The 10,857-nt window shown below is 36.2% G+C and overlaps 2 protein-coding genes across 3 annotated transcripts; one reads left to right on the top strand and one right to left on the bottom strand.

The window, feature by feature from the left end:
* Positions 1-3,368: 3,368 nt before the first annotated feature.
* LOC108818125 (auxin transporter-like protein 1) lies at positions 3,369-8,223 on the top strand. 2 transcript variants are annotated; one of them, XM_018590999.2, is made up of 9 exons: positions 3,369-3,583; positions 3,727-3,939; positions 4,305-4,493; positions 5,464-5,576; positions 5,704-5,887; positions 5,983-6,080; positions 6,674-6,881; positions 7,154-7,411; positions 7,864-8,223. In XM_018590999.2, the coding sequence occupies exons 2-9, from the start codon at positions 3,736-3,738 to the stop codon at positions 8,098-8,100; spliced, it is 1,491 nt and encodes a 496-aa protein (XP_018446501.1). In that variant the 5' UTR covers positions 3,369-3,583; positions 3,727-3,735; the 3' UTR covers positions 8,101-8,223. The 2 variants fall into 2 exon arrangements, with proteins under 2 accessions (XP_018446501.1, XP_018446502.1); XM_018591000.2 differs by lacking the exon at positions 3,369-3,583 and adding an exon at positions 3,627-3,643.
* Positions 8,224-8,616: 393 nt separating this feature from the next.
* On the bottom strand, positions 8,617-10,158 carry LOC108818126 (uncharacterized). The gene is given in 2 exon segments (XM_018591001.2): positions 8,617-8,927; positions 8,929-10,158. Coding segments are annotated over 2 exon segments (1,158 nt in total). The 5' UTR covers positions 9,903-10,158; the 3' UTR covers positions 8,617-8,743.
* Between the last annotated feature and the right edge of the window lie 699 nt (positions 10,159-10,857).

Raw genomic sequence — 10,857 nt, 5'->3', positions numbered from 1 at the left:
AAATTTCATACGAGATTCAAATGTTTGTGCATATATTGAAACTGAATAACTGCAAATAATATCAAAACGAAATGCTGAGCCATAAGATCAACAAGCTCTTTCTCATTTTTTTTAATTTGGGCAATTTTTCACCGGTCTTAGCGGATCCCGGAGACGATTTTCCTGATTATGAAATCACTTGTTTTTTGTTATCTTTATTTTATATTAGAGAATTTGCATTGTCTACCCACAACATATGTCGTAATTAGGTATATACCATATGCAACTGTTATCCACTGTGCAACAAAATATAAAGACTACTATATCCCTATTATGTTTTTTCCTTCTCCTTCTTTCTCTCCTCCGCCTTCTTCCTCTCCTCCACCTTCAAACCTTCCCTGGTTTCTACCACCGTCAATCCCCATCAAGCTCCACCGCTTTCAAATCTCCATCAAACTCCTCCGCCGTCAAGCCTACCCCGATTTCCACCCCCGTCAAGCCTCCCCAATTTCCACCGTTTTCAAGCCTCCATTAAACTCCTCCGCCTTAAAGAAAAGCAAAAGAAAATCAAATCCCCTCGCCGCGGTCTCAGTCGCCGCCTCCACGACGTCCAGCTCCGCCCCCGAGCTCTTCTCCCAAACCGAGATCTCTCGAAGCCCAGCTCCGCCCCGAGCTCCTCTCCACATCGAGACCTCTCTGTCCTCTCTCCGCTCTTCCGTCTCCCCGTCCATGACCACCAACACCCACCCCCGGAGCCCCCGACAACTCAACCCCGACAACCGTCCATGGCTCCCGCAGCGCGTCTCTTCCCACCCCCGCGCCGTCATCTCAAGTCTGACTCCTCCGACTTCTCCGGCCGCCGCTCGACCCGCTTCGTCTCCAAGATCCGTCAACGTCTCCGTCGTATTAAATTTTTGTCCATGGGTTTATAAATCCATAAGGAGAGGGGGGGGTTAGGGTTTAGTTTTGATAAGAGAAAAAGATTTGAGAGGAGAAAAAGAAGTAGAGGCTAGCTCACGCCGTCTCAGTCGTCTCAATCTCCTTCCACGTCATCTCCCCTCCCTCCTCCTCCTCCGATCACAACCTCGCCGTCTCCCACTCTCTCCACCTCTTCCATTTGGAGATGACGGTGGTGATGTTGCTCATACACTATTGCACAACGGTTTGGCGAGAGATTGGTGAGGGTGTTGTTTCTCCCGTGGAGGTGGTGATGATCGGAATAAGTGCTTCCCCATTTCTCTAAGCTCTGTTTTTGTGTGTTTGCTCTGTTTATTCCCTCTTTATTAATTGCGTGAAGAAAGGAGGACACAATATTGTAATTTTACATGAGGAGACAATACCATTTTCTACTGTTATGGTATATCCTTAATTATTAGTTTTTTTTTGGGTTTTCAACCAATTGACCCTTTATATTATTTATGTTTATTTTACTTATGTTATGTATTTTATCTAAAATTATTAAATAATGAAATATCTCATTTTTATGTTATTGTACCATTTTTAATATAAAAAATATTATTTAAGTAAAAAATAAAATATTAAAAATTTAAAAGACCATTTTGTAAATAAAAAAATTAATCTGAAATAGAGCAATTGTTAAGATTACTCCATAAATAGAGTAACCCTAGTCGTTGCTCCATGTTTGAGTCGAAAATGAAATTAGATTGGAAAAGATTTTATTCTAAAATAGTGTTTGAGGTAGAAAATAAAGTATGGTTAGAGATGTCTCATAAGTTTTGCAGTCAGCATGCAAAAACTAATTGGCAGTAATAATGAAGAAATAGATCCTTTCAACGAATTGATATGCCAACAATACGAATGGTCGGTTGATCTAATGTAATGGTCTCACTTCACACGACTATATAATCCCTAATACGTTTGTCTTGTCTCCCACCCACTTTTATGTCAATTTCTTCCACAATATTTTTCTTCTTTAATTTTAATAATAATCGTTTCAGTTGTGAAAATGCGTGAGTTTTCTATATTACATTATGTGAGTTCAGAACATAACCATGTCCCATATATACGTTACCAAAATGCTAGTTATGATAATATCAAGATTATCTTACAAGTAATATATTTGGAAACGATGGCTAACGAGTTCTTATTTTTTCATTTCAAAACAGTGTTATGATATTGATAGACACTAATCTTTGTATGTAGAAGATCTGGTGGGTTGAGTTGAGTCGAAGAATCAAATCAGAGGGGGTACAGCTGGAAGAAAAACTGCTCCTTCAAGTCTCGATTCACTTTCTTGAAAAGACCCAAAGGCATCAGAGTCCTATTACTTACTTCTTATTCTTAGTGTTGCCAAAACGCACTAATAAAAGCCCAGAAAAAAAGTCATTTACATTCTCGTCGTGTTATTATGGTTCATAGATAGAATGTGTCTACATGACATAAGATCGTACCAATGACGACATGGGAGTGTTTCTAAACTTTAAACCTATCTGACGAAATGGTTTGGAAAGATGATTGTGATTCAGAGAGAACAAAAGGAGGCACGCGTAGAGGGACGTGAACGGGGCAGGTGGGGTTCAAGGGCTTGATGGCGCGCGTGGGTTTTTGCTTTAAACTCGTGAGAAGTTTCTTCCCTACAACAAAACGAATGACTGGCTCGGCTCAAGCTGACACTATATAACACTGCCGCCTTCACTCTCATTTCCCCCCAAAATTTACTGTTTTCTTTATGGTGAATAAGAAGAATATCTTTATATAAAAATATAATACTGTGTTACCGAAATAACAAATATGTAATGTAAATGGAATGAATCATTTAGACTATGTTTTGCGTTAGTATATAATTAACCCGAAGAATAGCGACGATATGAAATGAAACTATTAATAAATATTTGAATTATCGAAGATAGCATTTTCTAATTTTTAGTAGTAAAATTAAAATCTTTATAAAGCTGTGTTACCCAAAATTTATTGATATATATTTGTGTGTCATCATATTACAAAATAAAATGGTAAAAACCATATATATATATATAATTAATCCTTAATTAAAACACTTGATTTAGCTTAGATAGTGTTCAATGGCCTTTTCTCATCAAGTACGATTTCCACACTTGATCGATTTAAAACAAAATAAAATAGAAAAGCATTGTGTAATTTCATAGTACTTCCGCATATTTCCAAAGAGAAAAACCATAGACGTTTTTAACAAAATTTATTTTCAAACGATGTAGAGATAGAGATATTATACAGTTTAAAACGGAGAAGATTTTTAATTCTAATATACTAGTCCACATGGTGGAATCATAGAGAAAGCAGCAGGTAAAAAGAGAAGAAAAAGCTCCCCCTGCTTTTAAACTCTCTCTCTCTCTCATCTGATTATACTTAAAACGAAGGCGGCCGCATTAAGACAGCATTTTAATTACGCTTCGCTATTACACTGCTCTCCTCCTACTTTTTTTTTTACTGAAAGCTCTCCTACTTACTCACTCACCATTGTTTTTTTTTCTTTCTTTTCTTTTTCTTATTATTATAAATAACTCAGACACCGTTGTCACATAAACAAAGCTCTTCATTCTCTATCTCTTGCTCGTTTTAACACCCTCTGCCTAGTTTGTTTTCAAGATTTGAGACTGAGACAGAGGTATTAAACAGTCTTTATGTTTCTTCTCAGGCATAAAGGAAAAAGATTGTATATTTTCAAGTTAAGAAATTATAAAAGATTATAAACTTTTCCTTTTTTTTCGTTGGCTTCTGCGTAAATAGTTTGCTTCGTTAATTTTACAGAAACCGATAATGTCGGGTGAGAAGCAAGCGGAGGAGGCAATAGTTGTCTCAGGCGTCAGCGAAGCGGGGGATGATGGAGCCGGCGGAAAAGTGGAAGATTCAACTGCAGAGGATATTAACAGCGGCGACGCCAGTGATGGATTTAGCATGAAGAGTTTTCTTTGGCATGGCGGATCCGCTTGGGACGCTTGGTTTAGCTGTGCCTCCAATCAGGTAATGATACATATATACTTTGGATTTTCTTATAAGCTTACTTTTTGTTGTTTTTTAAGGGCTTCTTTTTGAAAGGAAGACATTCTTTAAATGAATAACGTTTGTAATGGGAAAAAAAAATTTCACCATAGTCTTACTGCTAAGTATAGTATGAAGAACGATTCTCTTTCACTGTTAACTATGATAAATACACTAATATATAGCTGAATAATCAGATTTCCACTTTTATAAATTATTGTCTCGGGTCAATGGCCATTTAGAGTAAATACATGCGCATATTTGTCTTTACGTGTTATATATATATTCCGAGAGAATCGAATTCTATATAAAAAAATAATTATTATAAACAAATATGATTGCTGCAGGTGGCACAAGTGCTGTTGACACTGCCGTATTCGTTCTCGCAGCTGGGGATGTTATCAGGAATATTGCTTCAAATATTCTATGGACTAATGGGATCTTGGACTGCTTACCTCATCAGTGTTCTTTACGTCGAGTATCGAGCCCGAATGGAGAAACAAGAGGCCAAATCATTCAAAAACCACGTTATTCAGGTAAATCTAATTTTAGGTTAAGAATTTATATAACTCATATACTGTACTAAAGGCAATTGTTGTTTTTTTGGATACGTGTGTGTACATCTAATCTATTAATTTAGGGATTATCTACTATTTGAAGTTCTTATTTAAATTTTGGACTCTTTCATAGTTGTTGCTAGAATATATCATGCCTCCTATATAATGCAACCTACCAACTTAAATTAAACCAAATCTTAACCAACATAGATTAGTTAAACCTAACCAGTAACACTTTTATAATATTTTTGGTTAATCTCTTAATATAATTAGATCATATAAAACTGAACCACTCTTAAATCAACGAGTTCCATATCATTCCAGACATAAGAGAAAAAATATCTGACTCATTTACAACGTAAGCATACAAAGACCATGTATGCTTATGCTCATTGATCTTCCAAAAACCAAATAATTGTGGCATATACCAACATAGGCTCATGTTCGTATCACTAACTTTACTTCTATATATTTACTCTTCACCTACATCATATCACAACATACACAATTATGCAAGAACATGATTTTTTTTTGTTTAAACAACCAATAATGGTGGCATATAGTCGGTAGATCTTTTAAATATGTTTTTTTATATATTACATTTTACGAGACTATGTGTCTAAGTTTTTTTTTTGAAAAAAGGCATAACTATGTGTATAAGTTAAAAGGTAAAAGGTGTGACAAAGCAAATTATTATACTGAAAATGAAAGAAGATTAAATACAAACTAATAACAAATACAACACAAATTATAACACTATTAAATTCTATATATATTTAATAAAATATTATATATATGTCTATATGTATATATATATATAAATGTTACACAAAATATATATAATATTATATACACATATTATATATACCATATATTATTAATTGAAATTTGACAAACTAATTTCCGCTCTTTAGAGCGGGTCCTAATCTAGTAAATATGTAAATTGAAGTGGTTTGAGGTGCTTGATGGGCTGCTGGGTCCGTACTGGAAAGCAGCGGGGCTCGCATTTAATTGCACCTTCTTGTTATTCGGATCAGTCATCCAGCTCATCGCTTGTGCTAGGTTCTTTTGGTCCTTTTACCACTTTTGATTTTTTCCCAAATCTCTTTATAATATAATTTACAGGTATCTTTTTTCAATGCAAGAATAATGTTTTAAGTATATAGGTAAATGTCATTTATTGGTGCAGCAATATATATTACATAAACGATAGACTAGACAAGAGGACTTGGACATATATATTTGGTGCTTGTTGTGCCACGACCGTCTTCATACCATCTTTCCACAATTACCGTATTTGGTCTTTCCTCGGCCTTGCCATGACCACTTACACTGCTTGGTACCTCACCATCGCCGCATTTCTCCATGGCCAAGTATGTTACCATCAAATAGGTTTTTAGTTTGACATGAAAGCAAACTATTGTGGTTTCACTAAAACCGTTCTCTCATTGTTATTGTGATTTTATAGGCTGAGGGTGTGACACATTCTGGTCCGACCAAACTTGTGCTGTACTTTACCGGAGCCACCAACATTCTCTATACATTTGGCGGGCACGCTGTGACTGTGTAAGTTTTCTTTTTCATATCAATTTGTCATTTTATTGCATATTTGCGACCATAAAAGAACAAAATTGTTCAGGTAGATGGATTTGAAACAGTAAATTTCATAATTTATTTCTGATTAAGTAACCTAAGTTAAAATATATTTTGCATATCCAACATTTTGTTTTGCTGAAAGCATTTAGAATCTTATAGTTTTAATTGAAAAAAGAGGGCAGAATTCTCTGAAGAGTGTATGTGTTTCTTCTTTTTAGTTTACTCTTCTCTTTTAACTTGTATACGTGCAGCTTTTGCTGGTTACTTTAGATTCTGTCCGAACTGCACAAACAGACAAAATCATTATTACGCAATAAACAAAGAAAATTAACTTTTTAGAACACTAGGTTTTTTTTTTTGAACTGAGGCTTTCTATTAACACTAGGTTTTTTTCCACTACCTTTTCTAACTTTTTGTTTACTATGCTATGATCTTTTAAAGTACGTAACATAACCACGCTGGTCGGACCGGACCGCAATCTCTGGTTGGACCAAGAGATCCAACGGCAATGACTTTTGTGCTCTTCCATTTTTCAATTTATTTATAAAATTTAAATCATACAGGGAAATAATGCATGCGATGTGGAAACCAAGGAAGTTTAAGAGCATCTACCTGATGGCGACACTGTACGTCTTCACATTAACGCTTCCGTCAGCGTCCGCCGTCTATTGGGCTTTCGGCGACCAACTTCTCAACCATTCAAATGCTTTCTCTCTCCTCCCTAAAACGCGTTTCCGTGATGCCGCCGTCATCCTCATGCTCATCCATCAGGTTCCTATCTAACTTAATATACCTCCCAATAATTCCAATGTATATTAATTGTTGGTCCAGTTTCATGCCATTATTGTATACTAGGGACCTTATCCGCTTTCGCAATGAAAATTTAATACTGGAAGGAATGTTTAGGTTATGTCATGTTAAATTATTGGTTATTTGTTTTAACGTCCAACCAAATGAATACTAAATTGATTACTATAAGTTTATAACATAAGTGGAACTGTTTCTCACGAAATTTTTTTTTCTTTTTTTGGATCTATATACAGTTTATAACGTTTGGATTTGCGTGTACACCGTTATACTTCGTATGGGAAAAAGCAATAGGAATGCACCACACCAAAAGCATATGTCTAAGAGCGATCGTGAGGCTGCCGGTGGTGGTTCCCATATGGTTTTTAGCCATTATTTTCCCATTTTTTGGTCCCATAAACTCCGCGGTTGGAGCTCTACTCGTTAGCTTCACCGTCTACATCATCCCTGCCTTAGCCCATATGCTCACCTACCGCACCGCCTCTGCCCGTCGGGTACTAGCTACATTCCTCTCTTGGTCAATGGTCACATTAATATACCCGTGTCTAGATATATATGATAGATACATATGAACCCAATGAATGAAATACAATTATTTGAATGCACTGTATGTAGTTTCGAAGATAAATTACCCCAAACATGACACAGGAGACACAGAGAGAGACTGAATTAGAACGTACGTAGGTTATACTGATGAGCTGGCTTATGCTTTTTTGCATTTAATTAATCCAAAATCAATGAGGTAGGTAGGTCCAGTATCGTATATAGTATTACCACTTGACCAGTACTATAGATTCTTTGATTCATACAGTACATTCTAGTAATCTTTTGACAAACAAAAGAAACATACATATTCTCGTAGATATATAACCTTAATAAAAGTAGATTAGTTGATGGGATGATATATTTGATCTGTTTCTTCTCCGTTACGTTGATGACGTGGCAGAATGCGGCGGAGAAGCCGCCGTTCTTTTTGCCAAGCTGGAGCGGAGTTTACGTGATAAATGCATTCGTGGTGGTTTGGGTGCTTGTTCTAGGGTTCGGGTTTGGAGGATGGGCTAGCATGACCAACTTCATCAGGCAAATTGACACTTTTGGCCTCTTTGCCAAGTGCTATCAATGCAAGTCGCCGATTCCTCCTCCTCCTACTCCGGTCACCGGTAGTAATCACCACCGCCGTTAGTGAAGTATTGAAGTGTGAGCTTCTTCAGTTTTCTTTTGTTTTTCCTATGTATAAAAAGAAACATACCTATATAAGCGAATTAACAATGCTACATATATAAATTTGAAATTTGGTTTAACATCACACGTGAATAAGGATCGGGCAGCCCGTTGTGTGTTGTCACGTGCCCTTTTTCAGGTTTATGACGAACTTATTTCCAGACTGGTAAAAGACAACTGGATGCTGACAAATCTGGTTATAAATTATTTAATCATTCATTCAGCCCATCTGTCAAATTTTTGAATCCAATGATTAAAAGATAACTTTATTATTTCCTCCCAAAATCTACAAAAAAAAAATATCTTTATTCTCAGAAAAAATGTCTTCATATTATAAGAAAACGTATGATGCAATCAACCTGGTGCGGAGTTCGTGTAAAGTAGTCGCAACAAAACAATTTTGCAATGACTATAGAGGTCCTTTTGAGAAGGCCCAATAGAGACCCAAGTTATTGGGCTTTATGGAAGAAATCTATTATTGGTAACATCGAATTTTTTAGTGTTGGAAGAAGCCCTATTGAATCTTTTGTTTACATTACAGCAAGTTTATTAACAGTGTGACTGAAACAATTGACTACGATGATGAACCAATTGGACAGATTATGCTAGGAGTGGTCTGATACTAAACTCCACATGGCACTCCCTTGTTCGATTTCAAACTTTCTGCTAAATTTATTCCAAAGATGCAACCCATAGCTTCTCCTCTGCATCTGAAGAAGCTTGACCTTGACCCATTTCGACTCTTTTACCGTCTTTGGCACCTTGAAGAACTTCTCTATCTCAATCCACCGGATAGAACGCAGAAGGTCGCATGACGGTGAAGTTGTACTCATTTGATCCTTCCACTGCTTTAGCCACTCGAGAAACCAGGTAGGGTCCGTTGTATCCCCACACGTTTCCATTGAAAGTTCGAGCGAATTCTTGGATGAATTTGAGCAAGAGAGGATGCTTCTTGTCGAATATTAGCACCGCGTTGTTCAGTCTCGTCCAGTTTGTGTAGGAAGGATCAAACGTCTGAGCTCCAATCGTGTTGTTAAGCCCTTTGAAGCTTTTGAGAAGGATCATGTCGGTGTCTAAGTACACACCTCCGTATTTGTACAAGTAGGCAAGCCTCATTAGATTCGACAGATTCTGAGCTAATGATATCTTTCCCGAATCTCTTTTCCCGCTTCTTATTTCTTCTAGCCACCTTTCTCCCGCGGTTCCTCTTAGTAGAAAAGGCAGATCCGGCGTGACTGCAACAACTCTGTAACCACGATCAAGAAACGGCTTCAAGGTTGTGTAACCTTGAGGAGAATCCATGGTTGCGGATAGGATCATCAAGCAACCACGAGGATGAGACTTGAACACACTTTCAATAGCGAACACCTCTCTCTTTCCGAACAGATCAGCTGATGATGATATCCACGTCATCACGAAGTTGACTTCACATCCAATATCACCCATAAACTCGTTCGCCTTCCTTTGAAACTTGTCAGATAAGTCATCTCCACTGAACATCTCGATAACTCGAATCTTCTTCTTTACCACATGTGTCTTCTCTTGCTTGCTTTTACTTTCGTTCTCGGAGCTCAGAGGTAAGTGTTGTGGAATCACTCTCTTCACCTCCGAGAAATCTCTCTGCGGTTGCATCGAGAAGTTAGACATTAGAACCAACGTGGTAGCCGCGATCAAAGTTAAGAAACTGAACGCAAACGCGGTGAAAAGTGATGATTGGTTCAGTCGTTTTTGATCAGACACTCTCTTCTCTATGTCATGATCCATTAGAACTCTCAACTGAACCGGAAACAAGAGGACAGACAAAAAAAAAACGCTATGACACTACTATTGTATTGGTTTCATTTCTTGTTCTTGCTTTGGGGGCTGTCTTGTTTTGAAAAAATAAACATCTCAATGTAGACTTTATTACAGATTTTGAAACTTTCTGTTGAATATTATATTAGTTGGGTCTGGAAAATACTTCCAAAAGGGAGACGGTAAGGCTTACATATTATTGAATCATAACACAGTCGTAAGTTGTAACAATTTCCTCATGATTCTTTTATAATTTTAATACTACTTAAAGATGTATATATTTCTCCACACTAATTCAACTTATTTTTATTATTTTTTATTTTATTCTTTTAATTCAACTTATTTTACACATATATATATATATATATATATATATATATATATATATGTATATATTCCTTTCAAATTTTAGTTCTACTTTTCGGTTTAACATCCAAAGCTTTTGAATCTTTGGTTTTCTTATGCTAGGGTAAACATTATTGCGTTTTAGGTCAATTTTTTTGCTTATGTTTATAATATGATATTTTTTCTTATAAAACTGAATAAATTATAATATTCTTTGATTGGTTGTTGCAAAATATATGATTAGTGGAAAAGGGGTCTTAGAGACATTGTCAATGTATTAAAATCTGCAAAAGCTTCGATAAGATTTTTGAATTTTGTAATAGTAATAGTTAACCAATGTCTGTTGGATTTTAATATTATTTCCGTACGAATGTATTCATGGTTGACTAATAATTTGATATCCCATGATTTTATGTGCAATACCGACGAAATCATGTAAAGGAAAGGTTGAGACTCCATCAGATAGACGTATCAATTGGTTTGGGTATTGATTTTGTCTTTGATCTTTCATTAATAATTGTACGCAACACGTATGTATTTAATTGATAGTATATTTATATATACGATCATAACATGATCC

Source organism: Raphanus sativus, chromosome 7, assembly GCF_000801105.2.
Source record: "Raphanus sativus cultivar WK10039 chromosome 7, ASM80110v3, whole genome shotgun sequence".
In the NCBI taxonomy this organism is placed as follows: Eukaryota; Viridiplantae; Streptophyta; class Magnoliopsida; order Brassicales; family Brassicaceae; genus Raphanus; species Raphanus sativus.
The sequence above is the reverse complement of the archived record's forward strand: the minus strand, read 5'-3'. Positions and strand labels throughout refer to the sequence as shown.